Source organism: Pseudorasbora parva, chromosome 2, assembly GCF_024679245.1.
Source record: "Pseudorasbora parva isolate DD20220531a chromosome 2, ASM2467924v1, whole genome shotgun sequence".
Lineage (NCBI taxonomy): Eukaryota > Metazoa > Chordata > Actinopteri > Cypriniformes > Gobionidae > Pseudorasbora > Pseudorasbora parva.
Genome location: NC_090173.1, coordinates 30,201,708 through 30,223,346, shown reverse-complemented (window position 1 = coordinate 30,223,346; position 21,639 = coordinate 30,201,708). Strand labels below are relative to the sequence as shown.

The 21,639-nt window shown below is 40.5% G+C and overlaps 1 protein-coding gene across 4 annotated transcripts in view; it reads right to left on the bottom strand.

Moving 5' to 3' along the window:
- cacna1ia (calcium voltage-gated channel subunit alpha1 Ia) overlaps nt 1-21,639 on the bottom strand; it is a 285,196-nt gene that overhangs the window by 1,330 nt on the left and 262,227 nt on the right. For 2 of the 4 annotated variants that reach the window (XM_067415059.1, XM_067415076.1), the window contains 4 exons: nt 15,714-15,860; nt 4,062-4,199; nt 2,474-2,642; nt 1,195-1,430 (listed from right to left, as the gene is read on the bottom strand). In XM_067415059.1, coding sequence (XP_067271160.1) covers nt 1,195-1,430; nt 2,474-2,642; nt 4,062-4,199; nt 15,714-15,860 — 690 coding nt within the window. The remainder of the gene's footprint in view (nt 1-1,194; nt 1,431-2,473; nt 2,643-4,061; nt 4,200-15,713; nt 15,861-21,639) is intronic. The other 2 variants (XM_067415070.1, XM_067415065.1) reach the window with 2 other exon arrangements.

The window sequence follows — 21,639 nt, the reverse complement described above, 5'->3', positions numbered from 1 at the left end:
TTTTCACCAGAATTGAATATATCATAGAATATTTTGTTTTATGAATATCTGCGCATGCAATATATCAAAAGAAAGAGCTGACCCTCTTTTAAACAAAAAAAATGTTTTATTCTAGCTTCTTGCATTCCTGTTTTATCAACAGTTGTATAAGGGTATGTCTCATTTTAAAACTAAATATTTTAAACAAAAATCCCGTTTTTGTGAAAGACAAAAAGCGATCAAGAGCGACGATCAAACACAGATGGAGTAGATAGAGTCCATCAACATTCCTAATGCTTGCACAGTCCTGTAGCTCTTCCTGGATCCACATTTCATTCAGTGGCATTAGGCAGTTCGATTCATATGCTGTTTAATAAGGATGATCATGTTATTTTTCATGCATATGATTACATACGATCGCTCATTTTACTGCGTCTTATTCGCGTGTGTTTTGATCAGGAGATGCTGTACTCATTCAGAAGATGAGTAATAGCGCCCCCTAGCGTCTAACAGTGAAAACCCGGAAAATTGCATTTTTGGCCTAGAAAGCATTTTCTCACAAATAACGGAAAAGTTCTAATAATCAGAGTATGGTCTCAATGGCAGAGTTGTTTACATGACATAAGCAGAACTCTTCCCTTCAGTTTATATGCAATTTCCATTCTTCTGATTATTCACTAATAAGTATGGTTATACCATGGACGCACTGGATATTATTTGTCGCTGTGAATGTCTTCGCGCTGTCAGAATGGCGATACGGAGCAGAGACTGCTCAGCAAGTTGTGGTGACAGAGTTTAGTGATTTGGAGAAGAGAAAATATCACAATGTCACGGAGTTCATTCACGGAGTTGTGTGAAGCTGTGAACAACATACGGCATCCGTGTACATATGCACATTGGTCAGAATGATAATAATGTGTTTAAGACGTTTACATGCCTGTTTATTGCGATTATTATCAGCGTTCACAACATAGTTTAATGTGATTTTGGTTACTACGATTATGAGCTTAATCAAAGTATTGTGTTTACATGAGAATCACAATTTTGCCAAAATCCTATTATAATCAAATTATGAGGGTGCATGAAAAAGCACTCAATGCCAAATATTGTTGTTGTGATTTTATGTTTCTAGTATATAGGACCCCATAAATTCATTTTTTGGTACTTATAGGAGGTAAGGATCTCCTCCTGGAGCCCCTCCCCATTGGAACATACCTGTGTGGTGAGCAGCCTGTTGTTTGCTCTAGGAGAGCGTAGAGATGCCCATGAGGCTGGGGAAGTTAGACGGAGCCCTCTTGGTTTGTGTCCCGGTCGGTTTCTCAAGGGTGCAGGGAGGACCACGGCAGCTGGGTGGAAGAATTCAGCTGGGAGATGAATAAGAGTGTTAGAGTGGCTTGAACCTCCAGAAACCTCTGGGCCCTCTTGATTACCGCTGCTACAGGGGACTCCACCTGCACACAAATTCAATTACTGAAATCGAATTGAAATTAAACTGAGGTAGCAAACAGGATGCAGAAGGGTAATTTGAGTGTACATTTACGGATATAGAATTCAAACGAATAACAATTGTAAATAATTCACAGAACTGAACCTTTACACAGAAAATAACTTTTGGCAAAACCATCAGGTTAGAAGAACATTTCATTTTCCATAATGTAGAGTTCCTACAGGTTTCTTCAAGTCAATTTCAAATCTCTTTAAGACCTTTTTAAGACCATTTATATAAAAAATGAATACATATTTTCACGTCCCTACCAGCAAAGAAAAACTTTTTTTGGAAAAATACAATATGGAGAAGTTACATACAGTCAATAAATCAATAAACTTTATTTATTTAGCGCTTTTACAATGACGATTGTTTCAAAGCAGCTTCACAGAGTTGAATTTCTTTTAATACCTATTAAACTAATTCCTCTTTCTGTCATTCTAATTCAAATTAAACATTTTGTGGGATGGTCTAAAAGTTCTTCTAACAAATGTAAAAAACTATTGTGTAAATTGTATAATCATGTAAATTTTTTAGTAGGAGTTTTCTGTGTACTGAACAATAATAAATATGTTAACAGAATTCAATCATAATTTTATTTGCCTTACTTAGATGTCCAAATGCTGTACCGACTTTCAAAATTGAGACATCTGAACAAAAAGTTCCCAGCATGCGCTGCAGACATAGACATGATATAGTCCGGCTCTGAGTAAATCACTTCTAGCCAAAATAACCTTGAATTTGGTTACATGTTGTTTTTGCCAAAAAAAAAACAAAAACAAAAAAAAAACACTTAGTTTAATTTCTTTTACATGTTCATGTTCTATCTAGATGACTAGTCTATTCTTGGACTATGGTTAGACATCTATAAAATTTTCACTGAGACGGCTGTCTTTGGATGGCTATTGAAAATATTTTAAAAGCAAAATTGAGTGCTAATGCGCACAACAGTTTTCTCGCATTGTTCTCCAGTATCACTCCTGCAGCACAGTGAAGGTGCCGCATTACCTATGCTGTGACGAGCAGGTGTGTTGTGATGTGGACTTTGAGAACTGCCTCCATGTATTTCCGCCCCATCCTCTGTTCCGGAGCTGTGAACCCGTGAGGGTCGTCGTAACCTGCTGTGACCTCTCCCCCCTGGTTCTTCTGTGGTAAGACACTCATCACAGTCCCTTTCCTGAACAAAAACATTAGCATGAGCATTCAGTATCTCAAGGAGCCTTTAAGGACTCTTAAACGCTAACATCTTGCTTTCGTGGTAAACTAAACTCTTTTAGTTTCTCTCCATCCAGGGCTTCTCTCTATAACAGTAAACGAGATTAAGGTGTGATTAGGTTTTGAGCCATCTGCCCTGCATATTGTCCTTTATGGTGTTTTTCTAACAAATAGATAGAGATGTTTAAAGTCTGCAAAATAACTACGCTGGTTGTGCAGCAGAGCTCCATGCCCCATGAGACTGCAGGATTTAGAGACTAACAGCTTCTAGTTATTTGATTTCTTCAATCTAATTAGTGCGAGTCTGGTCATCCTAACTGATTATATTCAATTAAAGGATCATAGTTTGAGATGTAAGGGATTATAGCGACAGACAGACAGACAGACAGACAGACAGACAGACAGACAGACAGACAGACAGACAGACAGACAGACAGATAGATAGATAGATAGATAGATAGATAGATAGATAGATAGATAGATAGATAGATAGATAGATAGATAGATAGATAGATAGATAGATAGATAGATAGATAGATAGATAGATAGATGACAGTAATCAAAAGTGACCGCAAAGACTTTATATTAGAGTGTCCTCAACTACTATGTACTATGTAAAAAAATACGTGCAATACATACTTATAGATGAAATTACAGCAATACATTACAGCTGTAATTACATGCAGGTTTTTTTTTAACATATAAAACAGGTACAAAATAAGTGCTTTATTATTAAATTATTGATTTGACAATACACAGTAGTTAAAGAAACTTAATATAAAGTGGATCCAATACATTTATCATTTCTATTTAAAAAACAAAAAACAAAATAAATCATATAAAATAATCTTGAGTTAAAACATGTCACAAAATATTAAAAAAGATTTCAAAAATATCAAAAATATCAAGCAGCACAACTGTTTTCAACATTGATACTACTACTACTACTACTAATAATAATACATGTTTCTTGAGCAGCAAATCTTATTAGAATGGTTTCTGAAGGATAATGAGACACTGAAGACTGGAGTAATGATGCTGAAAATTCAAGAGTTAAGTTATTATAAATTGTAATAATATTTCAAAATATTACTGTATTTTTTATCAAATAAATGCATCCTTCAAAAACAAATGATCTTTTTTGAGACTGGTCTCAAAATGGACGTTGTTTATTTTTTTTCTAGTTTATTAAAGACAAAACCATACAACAATTTAATATTAACCATTTATCGGTCATTGGACTTAACGTGAAAATAATTTTCGCTAATCAGCGAATCCCTATTTAAATAGATTTGTATATTTCAAATTATAAGTGTGGATACTGAGATAATTAAGGGGGTATAGCATTGTGACAAAATCATCTTTCTGTGAGAAATTTCACCTTGCCCTCCTTGGCAGCCATCTGGTACACGCTCTGCTCATCCAGGCTGAGGTCATCAGGCAGCGCTGGCGAGGATGACTTATCTGAAAGCTGCTCTGACCTCAGAGACGCCTGCTCCAGTTCAGCCATGTGGATCTGCTGTGGACCAGAATTTATAGTAAGGAGAATTGAGAGGGGCTTTAATCATTAAAATCGTTTCTACTATATGCCAGCCTAACAGCTATAGTGCGCAGAATGTGGCGAATTTTGAGTGATTAAACTGTCAAAAGAGACCTTGAATTGTTATGGACAGCATGGTGCATGTCTGACAATGTGATGATGATTTTTCAAAGAAGAAATTTGGGTTATTCAAGAAGAGAGATATTTAGAGTCAAACAGAGTAAGTGAGAGAGAAGAGCATGGAAATCAGAGATGTATGGAGAGCAGAGACAAGGCAATGGAAATAGACTGATGGACTGACATTGCTGGCAGTCTGGCAGAATGGTGGGATGACAGGAGTGGAGGTTACCACTTGAATTCCTGAACAACCCCTATTCGGTCTGTCACTGTGATGTGAATTGTGTGTACATGAAATGACGTACTGTCCGTCCGTCCATCCATCCATCCATCCATCCATCCATCCATCCATCCATCCATCCATCCATCCATCCATCCATCCATCCATCCATCCATCCATCCATCCATCCATCCATCCATCCATCCATCCATCCATCCATCCATCCATCCATCCATCAGCAAGCTTATAAATGTGTAAACCTTAAGGATTTTTCAAACTTATTTAAAAAAAGTCAATTAAAAAAGTTATTTAAAAATTCAAACGTTGCTTTTCAAGATAAAGATTAGTCATTTGAATTTTAATTTAATTGAATTCTTCTTCATTAAATTAAAATTGCATCATGTTTGCTAAGACAATTCAAATTCAGAAAACTGAATTTAAAAGCCATTCCAAATGAAATCCTGAAGGGTTTGGAGGTTAGTCTAATTTTTTCCCCACCATTGACTGAAATTTATGACAAACCATGTTTTCACTGTTATACAGTGGGGGGAGCAACTGTGAATCTTCTGAAAGAGTACAGAATCTTAGACACAAAAACAACACAGGCGAAGAAACAGCAGAAGCAAGTGGTAGTCTGGGTAAACCCAGCTTGAACTGCCGGCGATTTGATTTCACCCTGCAACTCAGTCTGGAAACCTGTTCATTTCTACTGCTTCAGTTACACTTTTGCGGGAACCAATCACAGACTGCCTTATCCACCTGGCGCTCTATTGGTGGTTTAAACATGATGATGGATAGAGAAGCGATGGGTTGTTGCCCATTGATCACCCCTCTTGTGGTCTGATTGGTTGAAGAACTATCCAATTGCATACAGAGTCATTTGAAATATGCTTATTTATCACGCCTCTTATGCAGTAGAAAATACAGAGCAGACTCCACAGACCAATGTTCAATCTTAAAGCTACACTGTGTAACTTTTTTAAGTTTATTCTTAGCTAAAATCACTTAGTTCTTTCAAAAATATATGTGCTCATTAATGTATATTTACTTCTTTCAAGTAATAAAGTATTCTCGTAAGTTTATAATATACCATTGAAAATACATACGGGTGAGCGTTAGGATGGCAGTCGCCATGTTGTCCCTCCATCTTGAAAGTACATTTGCCAAAGAGGGACATACCCGTGAATTCAAGCTTGGTGCCATCGAGTGTTAAAACGCGAAAGACGGTGTTGAATGTGAAGAGGAGGATTGCTTGAGCTCTGCTATATGATGATGGAGGATCACTCTTATTCTCGAGGATATTTGCCAGAGTCGCCAAGGAAGCGGAAAAGAGAATTAAGACAGCAATGCAACGGGCAAATCAACAAGACAAAAGTAAATATTGGAGTGGCATTTCCAAGATGGAAAGAGCTCATGAGGAGCAACGATTTTAAAAAGGACGCCGACGTTGCCTGCTTTCTTCTCGGCAGGTAATATTAATTCAGCCTATTTGTGTATATTGGAAGTTTTATTGTTGCTTGGCTAATTATATCATGGTGTGCTGTGCATAACACTAGAACGACGTCTAGGATAGTTTTCCTCGCGTCAATGATGAAAAAGTATTGTTTACCTTGTAACATAAATCCGTGTTCTATGGCGGATAACATGAGATTAATATCTTAATTGTATTAAAATTTGTAAGCTATAGGCACTTAAAATTTTAGTTATTTTTCATTTATTTTACTGTATACACAATTTATGTAGTCTAATCTGATAATGCTAGTGTAAGTTAGCTGTTTCTAAGCGAGACTTTCTGTAATCTGATATAGCCTACAATGTAAACTTTGCCTTATGCTAGTGCTGTCGTACAATATACAGAATAACGTGTTACATCTGTGACTGTATTCTCGGATGTGTTGCTGTTTTTCTCTCTTCCCGTTGTTTCCCACTATCTCTCCTCCTATTGTTTCTAATAGGTTGTTCCGCCCCAAATTGGACGTGACGTCAGAGAGCGCTGGTTGGTCACGGCGGTGCAGCGGCCCTTTAAAAGAGGAGCGGATGCGCGTCATCGGGAGAGGGAGAGAGCTAGAGAGTGATCCGTGTGATTCGTGTACTGTTGTAAAACACAAGTTGTATGAGTTACTTATTAGTGAGTGAGCCATTGCTGGTGTTCTTTTAATTTAAGTTACTCCCTCTCCTTTATCACTTGTTTTTTTTTTTTTGGTTACTTTAGTGGCATGTGTGCCACGGTAACATTAGTTTGATTGTCATTTATAAACCGTAGGGGCTAGGTGCCTTTTATTTTGTTAATTACCTTTTTTCTCCTGTTTATGTTTAGTTAGGGAGACAGGTAAGACATTGTATTTTTCTTTGGTTCTATTTTTCGTTTGACAGGGAATTTAGTTTCTTCTGGTATACTTTAGTTTACTTTTTGTTTGTTATTTTGGCCTGGCCTAGCCCCGAAGTTATCCCTGAGTTTTGATTTATTTTTCATTGTTGACTTGTGGCAATACTCACCTTTTTGTCCTCACAAAGAAATTAAAATCAGGAACCCGAGAACGTTCCTTTTAAACGTACTCTGTTTTGGGACTGTTTTTTTTATGTTCACCCCTGCACCCCTAGACCGGGGGTCGTAACATAAATTGGGGGCTCGTCTTTTTTTTGGGTTGTGAGGAAGAAAAAGGAGAAGCTATTTTTTTTGTGTGTGTACAGTAGACTATTTATTTCTTTATTGTTACAGGAATGGTCATTGTAAGAAATTGTCTTCTGTCTCATCTAGCCTACCTTTTTGTGTGACTGCATATGAGGGGTAAGTTCCACAATTTGTTTCTCTTTTTGTCTGTCTGTTCTCATTTGGTGTGGGGAAAACAAATTTGAGTGGGAAATGGAGTTTGACTTGACCTCTTTTACACTGGCCCCTAATGCGGAACAATTTGATCGCTGCCGTAAAGATGATTTGATTAGAATCGCTGATTTTTTTAAGATTAGTGTATCACGAAATGCGTTAAAAAAGATCTTAAAAACCATTTGCGTCAGGAGTTAATTTTGCAACAAATTTTACCTGAGGAGGCTGGAGTGGGTGGTGCAGTTGGGAGTGCTGTTTCGTCGGTAATAGGTGATGAAAAGCCTCTTTCTGCGCCACTCTCCCCCGTACCTGCCAGGTTGCCATTGTTTGCGCCGCCCAGCAGCACCAGGATGTTCCCACTATCAGATCCATTGCTGGCGGTAAAATTGAAGGAATTAGAGTTGGAAGTGAAACGGGAGGAGACTGAGGGTAAAAGGCTAAGGCTGAAAGAGCTGGAGTTGGAGTTGGAAAAGGAACAATATCGGAGGGATCACGGTCTGTCTCAGCCGGCTGCGGTCTCACCAATGGCTTCCGTGGCATTTCCCTCGTTTGCTCCGTTGCCCACAAGCACTGCGCCTGCCTCGTCCAGTCCTGTTACGCACACAGTGAATGTGCCCATGTTTGATGTTAGTAAAAATATTAATTTGGTTCCACCATTTAGGGAAGCGGAAGTGGATAGTTACTTCACGGCGTTTGAACGTGTGGCGGCTGCCTTGCAGTGGCCTAGAGAGATGTGGGCTCTCCTGCTGCAGTGCAAATTGGTCGGCAAAGCACAAGAAGTTTGTTCCGCATTGCCAGTGGATCAGAGTTTAGTCTACGATGTTGTTAAACAAACTGTACTCCGAGCTTATGAACTTGTCCCGGAGGCTTACAGGCAAAAATTTAGAGCGTACAAGTAAACAGATAGACAAACGTTTGTGGAATTCGCAAGGGACAAACAAACTTTATTTGATAAGTGGTGTGTTGCAAATAAAATTACGACTTTTGAAGAGCTGAGAGAATTGGTTTTATTAGAAGATTTTAAAAACTGTGTTCATGAAAATCTTGTAATTCATTTAAATGAACAAAAAGTTATGTCTTTGTCCGCAGCAGCTGTGTTAGCGGATGAATTCGTACTAACTCACAGGACAATTTTTTCCTCTGTGGTCAAAGGTGACAGGGCTGCTGTCCATGTTGCTGAAGGGCAAAATAGAGGATGGACTAATGCGGCCAAAACAGAACGGGGGGGTGCTGCTTCCGGAGAGCGCAGGGCTGCTCAAAATCATTCTGGGGATGGTAGGGTGTGCTTTTATTGTCTGGATGCTGGTCATTTGATAGCCGATTGTAATGCTTGGAAAAAGAAGAATTCCTCGTTTAAACCTAAAAGTGTCGGTTTTGTACGTGCAGTTACAAACGATGTAAATCCAGTTTCAGAACAGAAGTGTTATCAGCCATTTATGCTCACGGGGTGGGTATCCTCTAGTTCTGATGAAGACCCTAAGTTAATAACGGTGTTGCGAGACACTGGAGCTGCCCAGTCACTGATGCTTAGCAGCACACTGAAGCTACCACCCGACTCGTATGCAGGCTCTGATGTCATTCTTCGGGGAGTGGGGTTGGGATGTATAAAGGTGCCTTTGCATACGATTTATCTCCGAACGGGAATAATAACGGGATCTGTTTGCGTTGGAGTGTGTTCCCAACTCCCTGTGGAAGGAGTTCAATTTATTTTGGGTAATGATTTGGCAGGTGGGAAGGTTTTTCCGCTTCCAATTGTGATAGATTCCCCTGTTGTTGACGTGAAAACAGATGTGCGCCCTCAGTTTTGTGAAATATTTCCTACATGTGTCGTAACGAGCTCAAGCTCGCAATGAAGAGAAAGCTGTAGATTTAGCTGATAGTTTTTTGCAGACTATTAGTGAGGGGGTGACTGATAAAGTATGTGATGCGGATCCTGTGACAACTCAAGCTGAAATACTTGGTACTTGTGAGTTCCCAGTACAAGTAGGGCGTGAGCAGTTAGCGGGTGCACAGCGAAACGATCCTACACTGACTGTGTGTATCGCTGCGGCGGATAACGGGACAGTTGCTAATAAGAGAGTGCAGTATTTCTGGGAAAATGATCTACTGATGCGTAAATGGGAAAATGGTGATAGTGTTCAACAAGTAGTTATTCCCATAGGGTATCGCTCTCAGATTTTAATGCTTGCACATGACCATGTTCTTTCTGGTCACTTGGGGATTAGGAAAACCTATGAGCGAATTTTGAGGTATTTTTTTTGGCCCGGACTTAAATCGGATGTTAGTGCTTACTGTCGCTCTTGTCATTCATGTCAGTTAGCTGGTAAACCAAACCAAATTATACCTCCTGCGCCTTTGCGTCCAATCCCGGTGATAAATGAACCATTTGATCGTATACTGATTGATTGTGTTGGCCCGTTGCCTAAATCTAAAGCGGGACATCAGTATATTCTTACTATCATGTGTGCGGCAACGAGATACCCTGAGGCGATCCCGATGCGCAGTATTAAAGCAAAAGCAGTAGTGAAGGAGTTGATTAGGTTTTGCTCTGTTTTTGGGTTACCAAAATTTATTCAAACGGATCAAGGCTCTAATTTTACATCAACTTTATTTTCACAGATTTTGCATGAGTTATCAGTCAAACATCAGCTATCGAGTGCTTATCACCCCGAGAGTCAAGGTGCTTTAGAGCGGTTCCACCAAACACTTAAATCCATGCTGCGCACATTTTGCGTGGAAACGGGCAGGGACTGGGATGATGGATTACCGTTGGTAATGTTTGCTGTTCGGGAAACCGTACAGGAGTCTCTAGGGTTTAGCCCTGCGGAGCTGGTGTTTGGTCATACGGTCCGTGGGCCGCTAAAGTTGCTTCGAGAGCAGCTAGTGAGTAGTAGTTCTCCGCCCATTTCAGTTCTGGACTATGAGTAAGACGCGTGAACGTTTGCATAATGCGTGCGAGATGGCGAGAGAAAATTTGGCGGTGAAACAAAAACAAATGAAACGGCGGTTTGATAAGCGTAGTGTTAGTCGAAGTTTCCAAGTGGGTGACTTGGTATTGGTGTTATTACCTATCCCAGGATCAGCATTACAAGCACGGTTTTCTGGTCCCTATCCAGTGGAGCAAAAACTAAGTGAGACCGATTATGTTATTCGTACCATGGACCGTAGGAAGAAAACCCGCGTTTGCCATATTAATATGCTTAAGCCGTATGTACAAAAGTCCAGTGACGCTAAGATCGATTCAGTCCCCGTTGCGTTAGTGTTGTCTGCTGTTGAAACTGATTTTGACGGTTGGTTCGATCGGGAAGAAGTGACCGTGCCAACTAGACTCTCCAATTCAGAAATATTGGAAGGTATTCATGAGCATTTATCTTACCTTGGTGATTCTCATCGGAGAGATATTGTTCTGTTATTGAGACAGTTTTTGACGCTTTTTTCTGACACACTCACTCAAACAAATGTGTTGTTCCATGATATTGACGTTGCTGAGGCATCACCTATAAAACAGCATCCCTATCGGGTCAATCCAAAAAAACGAGCGGAGATGAGAAAAGAGGTAGATTATCTGTTGCGAAATGGTCTGGCTGTGCCTAGTTTAAGTGCGTGGAGTTCGCCCTGTCTTCTTGTGCCAAAGCCAGATGGCACGTTCAGATTTTGCACAGACTATCGAAAACTAAATAATGTTACTAAACCTGACTCTTTTCCTCTACCCAGAATGGAGGATTGCATAGATCGTGTGGGTGCCGCGTCTTATGTCACCAAGTTGGACTTGTTGAAAGGCTATTGGCAAGTGCCACTTACTGCTCGGGCCTCCGATGTCTCTGCGTTTGTTACGCCGGATGACTTTCTGCAGTATTCCGTCATGGCTTTCGGGATGCGGAACGCTCCTGCCACATTCCAGCGCCTTATGCAGAGAGTTTTATCCGGCGTGAGTAATTGCGAGGCATATTTGGATGATGTGGTGTTGTATTCAAATGCATGGGAGAGTCACGTTAACACTTTGAGTGAAGTGTTTACACGATTGAAGAGTGCTTCATTAACAGTGAATCTGGCCAAGTGTGAATTTGGCAAGGCAGTTGTTACATACCTGGGTAAACAAGTGGGTCATGGCCAGATACGTCCTGTTAATGCTAAAGTGGAAGCAATTATGGAATTTCCTAGACCGAAGACTAAGCGGGAGTTACGACGCTTTCTGGGTATGATTGGGTACTACAGAGCTTTCTGTAGGAATTTTTCCGCTATAGTGTCCCCTTTGACCGATCTGTTGAGCACGTCTAGAGAGTTTAACTGGACCCCTGAGTGTGACCACGCTTTTGGTACAGCTAAAGATCTTTTGTGCAGCGCGCCTGTTCTCTCTGCACCTGATTTTTCTCGTCCATTCAAGCTTGAAGTGGACGCGAGTGCACTGGGCTGTGGAGCTGTGTTGGTACAGGAAAGTGCGAACGGCGTTGATCATCCGATATGCTACTTCTCTAAGAAGTTTTTAAAGGCCCAAAGAGCATATAGCACTATTGAGAAGGATGCCCTAGCATTACTTCTTGCTTTGCAACATTTTGAGGTATATGTGGGAGGTAGCTCTGAACCTGTTGCAGTGTATACGGACCACAACCCTTTGGTGTTTTTAATGCGCATGTGTAATTCCAACCAGAGATTAATGAGGTGGGCTCTGGTGGTACAAGGGTTCAATTTGGAAATTCGTCACAAGAAGGGGTCTGATAACATTGTGGCAGATGCTCTTTCCCGTGCCCATGGTTGTTAGTTATAGTCAAAATTAATTTGACATTTATGGGTGGGGGTGTTACATCTGTGACTGTATTCTCGGATGTGTTGCTGTTTTTCTCTCTTCCCGTTGTTTCCCACTATCTCTCCTCCTATTGTTTCTAATAGGTTGTTCCGCCCCAAATTGGACGTGACGTCAGAGAGCGCTGGTTGGTCACGGCGGTGCAGCGGCCCTTTAAAAGAGGAGCGGATGCGCGTCATCGGGAGAGGGAGAGAGCTAGAGAGTGATCCGTGTGATTCGTGTACTGTTGTAAAACACAAGTTGTATGAGTTACTTATTAGTGAGTGAGCCATTGCTGGTGTTCTTTTAATTTAAGTTACTCCCTCTCCTTTATCACTTGTTTTTTTTTTTGTTTGGTTACTTTAGTGGCATGTGTGCCACGGTAACATTAGTTTGATTGTCATTTATAAACCGTAGGGGCTAGGTGCCTTTTATTTTGTTAATTACCTTTTTTCTCCTGTTTATGTTTAGTTAGGGAGACAGGTAAGACATTGTATTTTTCTTTGGTTCTATTTTTCGTTTGACAGGGAATTTAGTTTCTTCTGGTATAATTTAGTTTACTTTTTGTTTGTTATTTTGGCCTGGCCTAGCCCCGAAGTTATCCCTGAGTTTTGATTTATTTTTCATTGTTGACTTGTGGCAATACTCACCTTTTTGTCCTCACAAAGAAATTAAAATCAGGAACCCGAGAACGTTCCTTTTAAACGTACTCTGTTTTGGGACTGTTTTTTTTATGTTCACCCCTGCACCCCTAGACCGGGGGTCGTAACAAACGATAGCACTGATAAAAGTAACTTTACTAAGAATAGCTTGCAAAAATCAAATTTTTACAAATATCTTCAGATACGTCATTTTTTAAAACTAAAGATTGACAAAGGAGAGTTAAGAGTGGTCATAACAGAGATTGAAGATCTTTTACTGAATCCAGTCTGCTTAAAAGGATCAATTTCAAGGACTTATGACATCTTGTCTAGCAACTGTACCTCTGCCTTACCGGGACTGAAGGGTGTCTGGGAAAAAGACATTGGTCAAACCATCGAAGAGAATGACTGGGCTGCTGTGTGCGATAATGTGTACCCTAAATGTACCTCCCTTGGGATCCATGAGCTTAATTTCAAATTGTTTAATAGGATATATTTTACACCGATGCATATTAAGAAAATTTTCATCAATGCTTCGGGCCAGTGCTTCAAGTGTAATAAAGATAAAGGTACATTCATGCATTGTTTCTGGTACTGTGACAAAATTTTGTCATACTGGAAAAAAGTACATAGTGTAATGGAAGATCTTCTTGGACTGCACTTTGATATGACCCCAGCTTTGTACTTATTGAATCTCAACGCGAATAGCTTGTTTAAAAATGATGCAATACAACTATTTGTTGTTCTGATATACCTAGCTAAAAAATGCATTTTGCTACTTTGGTCTGCATCACAGGCTCCATCTCTTAAAATGTGGACATCTCAGATCGCTACATGGCTACCACTTGAAAAGCTTACCTACGACAAACATCAAAAATCCGATAAATTTTGGCTGATATGGTCCCCCCTATGGGAATATATAAAGGAACTCCATTAACATGTATATCAGACTGCTATTAATATCTGTTTTGAAAAAATTCCTTTTGATTTATTTTATTTTTTATTTTTGATGCTCTAAATTAATGTAACTGTTTATCTGTGGCTGTTGTTGATTTACTATTATTTATTTATTTTTACTTCCTGTCTTTTTAGGTTTTGTATATTCTGTAACATGAATAGAACTGTATATTGTGTGTTGCGAAGGTATTAATGTAATTTTTTTTACTGTGGGCAAATAAAAATAAAAAAAAACAAAAAACAAAGAATAGCTTGCATTCGTCTGGGAACCTGATAGCTGATGTTAGCAATGAAATGGTAAAAAAAATAACAAAAACGTAAAACTATTATTCATTTTACATAGATTAATTTGATCATAGATCATTTGGCAAATTAAATAACTGCAAATTATAATAGTTTTCAAAAGAAAACTTCATCACTTGAAGCAACACTCACCGAAGAGGTCGAACTGGAAGCCATGACTAAATCGGCCACCGTAGGAGTTGAAACGAAATCGAAATTGAGAGGAACAGAAACTATTATTCACTGGATGGTCATATACCTTTTCACCACTAGATGGGGAAAATATCACACAGTGTAGCTTTAAATTGAGCTTGGTCTGGAGATAGCCAGACAAGACAAGTGGCATATTCACATCTAAAATAACACGATCATCAAATAGCATATAAATCGAAACTGTCTAACATTACTGAAATTAAATGTCAACCCAGGAAGGGTTAAAATCCTCATGAAATCAAAATTGACCCTATTTACTTAGTTAGCACATATAACAGGTCTTAGAGTGAACAATTAATCCATCCAAGTTAATACAAAGAAAAAAAAATTGTCGCTGTAATCTTTAATCAAATTCTGAAAAGTAACTTCCGGTCTGGAAACGGCGTTCCTACTCTGATGATGTCAGTTTGACGGTTTAGGTTTGAAAATGCGTAACCACTCCCGAGAACTGAGGGACCTAAAGGGGTTGAAAAACGACTTTAGCTACTACCCTCTTACTGAACTCTTTTACCATGTTCACCGTGAACTGCCCACTTATTTCCGCCTTGTTTTTATATTCTCTACCTATGTTTACTGATGTTATGTTACCTGTTTTTAGCTTTGCCTTATAAATATAACTAGCTCATTACCGAACAAAAATATATTTTAAACTTTACAAGTATCAGTATTCTAGCTTGATAGTGGGTACTAAAAGACAACTTATTTCTTTATATTCATACTGATAAAGTTAGATTTTTTATTACGTGTTTCCGACATGATGTGACTACATGCACACCGCTCCTCTGAGGTAAATAATGTGTCTTCCAGCTGAGCTGAGCGGCCGATGAGGCGCGTTCGTGTATTTTGGGGGCGTGGCTTTGGAAAGAGTCCAGAAGGGAGAAGGTGGAGTGAATGGAAATAATATGCTGTCTTTAAAACAGTCCTGAGAGGTCTGCAGACACTCAAATTTTATGCTTTCTTTTTCAGAGTACTTACATTTAAATTATGTATTGATATATAAAGAAATTTAAAACAAATTTGGAAAACAAGTTTTTTAACCAATTCTTACCTACCGTACCCTTAATGATTGTGAAACTTTGGGGGTGTTGATGAACTCAATCAACTTCATCTATGTTTTGGTGAATCTAAATCTGATCCTGACATAGCCTGATTTTTGTTTAAAATGTTTCTTTTTTTTAACACAACTTGCCCACATTCATGTGTTGATTACAAAAAAAAAAAAAAAAAAAAAAAAAAAAATGTTATTGCTTGTTTGTTTTAAAGCATACCTTCTTTTGATATATTGCATGATATATTCATACAACAAAATATTCTGGGGTTTTTGAGAAAATGTTGAGAAAATTATCAAAAATGCTGGCAGTGACTGGCAACCTTTTTTCTTTTTTTATCCTAGCAGAGAAAGAGTTAATGTAGAGTGCATTTGCAACATGACTGACACATCTCCAGTGTGAAGCCGTACCTCTTGCGGATGAGTCCTGCAGTCCTTGCAGACGGGTGGGGAGGAGTAATGATGGAAGACAGAGCCAGAGAGGTTGTCAATCATCAGCATCTCTCCTTCAAATGAATCTTTGATAAGCAGAGATACACTGTCCAGCCACAAGTTCTCCTGGGATACAAACACACATCACCACACAGAGTTATTAACAATAACTCACTGAGAAAATGCAGGGCCATAGACAGGGGGTTTGGAGATCTGCGAACACCTTCCCAAAATCTATGATGAAGGGGACACACTAAATCTGCATAGTGATCAGCAAGAATAATTAACTATTTCTAGAACATGTAAATGATTTAAAATATATCAAATAAGAATGCACATTTGACTGCTGCCTTAGATACGGCCCACAACTCGATTCTTTTATCCCGACCTGAAAAGTGTGTCAGCATTGGCATTGGCCCTCCAATGGTTCCAATGGTATTTGACAGTTTGGAGTTCCCCAAAGGGTACATATTGGGCCCGATGCTGGTTTTTCTGTATATGCTGCCCTTGGAGTCACTTTTCAAAACACACATTATTGCCCCATGACTAATATCGTCTGATAGCCATTGTGGTGGCAGTATATATATGTATCTATAACTGTACACTTTGAGATGGTCTGTGTATTCAAAAATAGAAATCCAACCCACCTACACACATGCACACACACACGCACACACTAATGAGAGTGCTAAAAGTTTGAAAACATATCTGGGGCACCTCAAAAGGTTTTGAAATTTGACTAAACTTGAGGGCTCTAATATACACAAACAAAAGCCTTTCGCCCGCATCAATCAACGTCTTTGTTTAGCCTCCTTCATAAATGCCACATCACTCAATTATAATATCAAGAAAAAGAAAATTGTGTGCAAGTACAGTTCCACAAGAAAATACGTTTTGGGAAGAAGAAATAAAGATCTGATCTTTCAATATTTAATTCACCCAACAGAGCAACTGAGGAAACAGTCAACTGAAGGATCAATTTAACACAATCATAATGTAGCATTACCTAATGACAATCATTTATTTCCCCAGGTAATTGCACTCTTTGCTTCACTGCCAGCTTGTTGAAGCCAAATGCTTTTGATTTCCTACACAAATAAACAATTAAGTTGAAATGACTAATCTGAGTTGGGCGAAAATTGATCAGGCTGACCTGCCTGCTAATTCTAAAAGCACTTGCTTATTAACAAGAAATCTCTTATGTCGAACAAAAGCCTTTACTGTACAGTAAGAGCCGTTACAAACACCAACAAACAGAAAAGCTATAACGTTCACCTCAGCAGCTCTAATGAGAGTTTGACTGCAAGACTTTACACTTGGCCTGACATCAACTCACTATAGGCTGTTATAATATTAGCACCTAGCAGTGCATGGTGTTATAGGATCGCATACACTTTTGTAGTACAGAGGTTTAACCAATTCCAGCCATGACCCACAAAGATAAGGGGTCCTATTTTAACGATCTGAAACGCAAGTGTCAAAGCGGGAAGCGCAAGCAACATTGTGGGCGGGTCTCGGCACTGTTGATATTTTCCCGGTGGGATAAATGGCTCTTGCGCCCGGCGCAAATTTAAAATGGGTTGGTCTGAAGTAGCTTCATTATTCATAGGTGTGGTTTGGGCGTAACGTTAATAAACCAATCAGAGCGTCATCCAACATTCCCTTTACAAGCAGGTGCGCAGGTTCCATTATGGATTGCTTATTATGGCGTATTTACCAGGCGCACGCCAGGAGCGGTTCACAGCCGAGGAGACTGATGTTCTTGTAAGAGCAGTGAAAGACAGAGAAGTTGTGTTGTATGGGGATGGGAGAAACCCACCCAAAATAGCGTCAGTTAAACAGGCGCCGGTTAAACAGTTTTTTCAGTTTTTCAGTCAATTTTTTTCCCTGGTTCTTGACGGACAAACCAATTTGTCAGATGTCCTTATATACAAATATGCCTTGCCACTATTAGGCAAACAGGTCTGATCCTTAATTACTACAATTAGCCTGAAAAATTTGTAAGCTAGATTTATGCTTATTTTTTCACTTCTTTGTGGCACACCACAATGATTTCCGTCATCTCATGTATTAATATTTTTTTAGTGTAACAATTTATGATTTGCAAAAATAACTGTTGCATCTGTGTAGATTACATGAGCAAAGTGTATTCGCGTTGTGCACGCTATACATTATGGTCAAGCATGCGCCCTTAAAAAAGCATAATGAACAACGCGCAACGCGCCACTGACTTTAGACTAGGTTTTTTCTGGTCAGTGGCGCAATTGTTTAATGGAACAGCAAAATAGCACCAGGGATTGTTTGCGCCAGAACACGCCTCCTTTTTTGCGCTCAACCGCCCAGGGAGCGCAAGTTCATTCACTAGTTTAGCGACGTGCTTCTGTGGAGGGAAAAGCGCGCTTTGCGCGGGTGCAAAATAGGAATGACACATGCGTCGGTGTACAAAGTCAATTGCGCTGGGTGCAAGATAGGGCCCAAGGTCTGATTGCGGCCAATGCAAAATCCTTTAAATATGGTTCTGAGCATGAGTGCCACATTAACAGGTGTTATAGTCTCACCTCTGCCAACGTGGGTTATAATTTGTATCAGCCACATGGAGCGGGGAAATGTATAATTGACAAGGATGTAGTTTTAATGATAAAATATAATTTTGTTAATCAGCATATGAAAGTATCAATGTCTCTATGGCTAACTTAGCACTCATCAAATCACAGGTCTCCATAAATCTAAGCATAAGGGAGTATAACACCTCCAAACCATCTCTTTTAATGAGAATTCTGGCGGATTCCCAGTGGCAAATCCTTCAACACATGGCGCGAACAGGTGAGTTCAAGGAAAAGCATCATCTGCTGGTTTTGCACTTTTCTGAAGGTTGTTGTACAGGTAGATGAATCAACCAGAGACAGTCGCAAAATCGATACCGATACAAGCCCTAGTCTGTCTCTCGCTCCCTCTGTCTACTTGTTTATTCTCCTCAGCTAACTTATGCAGCAGTTTTGCACAATGCTGATCATGAGAATGATGTGTTGATCTGTTTAAACAAAAGGCATAATGCAACTCAAACTGCACATAAACAACATAACATGGCCTAATGGCATGGCAAAAAAATAAAATAAAAATAAAATCCTATACAGAGATAAGCTTTGTTACTCATATTTTATGGATTACTGTAAAAAAAAATGTTCGACAGCATGTGACTCAGACAATCATCTTACTTTTCTTGTCCATGGCACAAAGTGTGACCACAAAATTGAAGTGCTTTGAGGATAAGAAGAGCTGTTCAGCAGAAATGCTGCAGTCAGTGTGTCAGTGAGCAAGGCACAATTCAGAAGAGTTGTCTAGAGTGGGAGGTGACTTCCCACTGCATTTAAAATATGTTCTGTTATAAATACATGCTGAACTGCACTTGAACTCAGGATGTAAACCTCTATATCACAATCTGCTGCTCAGTTTTAGCAAGATTTACCAGTGTAACAAATAGCAGTATGTCTAAACTGCCAAAACAGTTGGAAACAGCTTAACTACATCCATCCATCCATCCATCCATCCATCCATCCATCCATCCATCCATCCATCCATCCATCCATCCATCCATCCATCCATCCACCCACCCACCCATCCATCCATCCATCCATCCATCCATCCATCCATCCATCCATCCATCCATCCATCCATTATCTTCCGCTTATCCGGGGCCGGGTCGTGGGGGCAACAGTCTAAGCAGAGACACCCAGACTTCCTTCTCCCTAGCCACTTCCTCCAGCTCCTCCGGGGGAACCTGGAGGCGTTCCCATGCCAGCCGGGAAACATAATCCCTCCAGCATGTCCTGAGTCTTCCCCAGGGCCTCTTCCTAGTGGGACATGTCCGGAACACCTCCCTGGGAAAGCGTCCAGGACGCATCCGAAGAGATGCCTGAACCACCTCAGCTGGCTCCTCTCGATGTGAAGGAGCGACGAATCTACTCTGAGCTCCTCCCGAGTGACCAAGCTTCTCACCCTATTTCTAAGGGAGCGTGCCCAGCCACCCTGAAGAGAAAGCTCATTTCAGCCGCCTGTATCCGGGATCTTGTCCTTTTGGTCATGACCCACAGCTCATGACCATTGGTGAGAGTAGGAACGTAGATTGACTAGTATTTTGCGAGATTCACCTTACTTCACCACGACAGATCAGTACATCGCCCACATTACTGCAGATGCTGCACCGATCCGTCTATCAATCTCCCGTCCCATCCTTCCCTCACTCGTGAACAAGAACCCAAGATACTTAAACTCCTCCACTTGATGCAAGAACTCTCCACCAACCTGAAGTGAGCAAGCCACCCTTTTCCAACTGAGAACCATGGCCTCGGACTTGGAGGTGCTGATTCTCATCCCAGCCGCTTCACACTCGGCTGCAAACCATCTCACTGGGTAGTGGTCCCTCTTTTCAAGGAGGGGGACCAGAGAATGTGTTCCAAGTTACAGGGGGATCACACTTCTAAGGCTCCCTGGGAAAGTCTATGCCAGGGTAATGGAGAGGAGAATTCGGCGGACAGTGGAACAGTGTGGTTTTCGTCCCGGTCGTAGAACACTGGACAAGCCCTATCTATATATAGGGTTCATGGCATTTGCCCAACCAGTCCACATGTGTTTTGTGGATTTGGAGAAGGCATTCGACTGTGTTCCTCGTGGCACCCTGTGGAGGGTACTCTGGGAGTATGGGGTCCGGGGCCCCCTGCTTAGGGCTGTTCGGTCCCTTTACTACCAGAGCAGGAGCTTGGTCCGCATTGCCAGCAGTAAGTCAAATTTTTTCCCGGTGCATGTTGGTCTCCAGCAGGGCTTCTCTTTGTCACCGGTTCTGTTCATTATTTTTAAGGACAGAATTTCTAGATGCAGCCAAGGGCCGGAGACTGTCCAGTTTGGGGACCAAACAATTTAGTCACTGCTCTTTGCAGATTATGTTGTCGTGTTGGCAACCTCAGACCAGGACATCAGCATGAACTGGGACTCGTCCATCACCCGGCTGAAGTCATCGAGGTTAATAAGTTAATAAGCTCCTCTGTGGCAAGGCACCGGGGATGGATGAGATTCGCCCTGAGTACCTTAAGTCTCTGGATGTTGTAGGGCTGTCTTGGCTGACACGCCTCTGCAGCATCACGTGGCTGTTAGGCACAGTACCTAGAAGCACATCCAATATAAAATATAGATTTTTTTTGTGGCAGGGCACATTATCTTGCTGAAAGAGGACACATATGGTCTGCAACATTGCTTAGGTAGGTGGTACTGTACATGTGAAAGTAACATCCACATGGATGGCAGGACCCAAGACCGAACATTGCCCAAAGTATCACACTGCCTTGGCTGGCTTACCTTCTTCCCATAGTGCATCCTGGTGCCATTTGATCAACCACACAAGCCAGCATCAATAGGGATTTTAAGCAACAGCTGCTGATGGAACAGCCACGGAGTTCTGCCGTTTTATTGTGCAAGCGCGATGATAACTGCTACTTTATGACGTTCTACAATAACCATCTACTGCAAGAAAACAGCTGATTTGTCATAGTCATTAATATGTGATAGATTAAATAAGTAAATGTTGTATTTTATTGTTAAAGGTGCACTGTATAGTATTTTTGCAGTAAAATATCCAAAAACCACTAGGCCAGTGTTATATTGTGAGAAAATTGCTATTTTAACCAAGGAGCCGGGACGTCTGAGGGAGTCGCCCTGTCGATTGTGGCATATCTGCGTTACCCTTGATTTCCGTTTTTGTTTGTCGGCAGAAACGCTTTACTCTTAGCAGTGTGCTGCAAGTGTCACAGCAGCCGCTGAGCGAATGCACGGAGTAACGTCATAACATAATTTTAAGCACACTTAAATGCATCTAATATGATAAACAGAGTAGCGTTACCTCATACTCATGAAA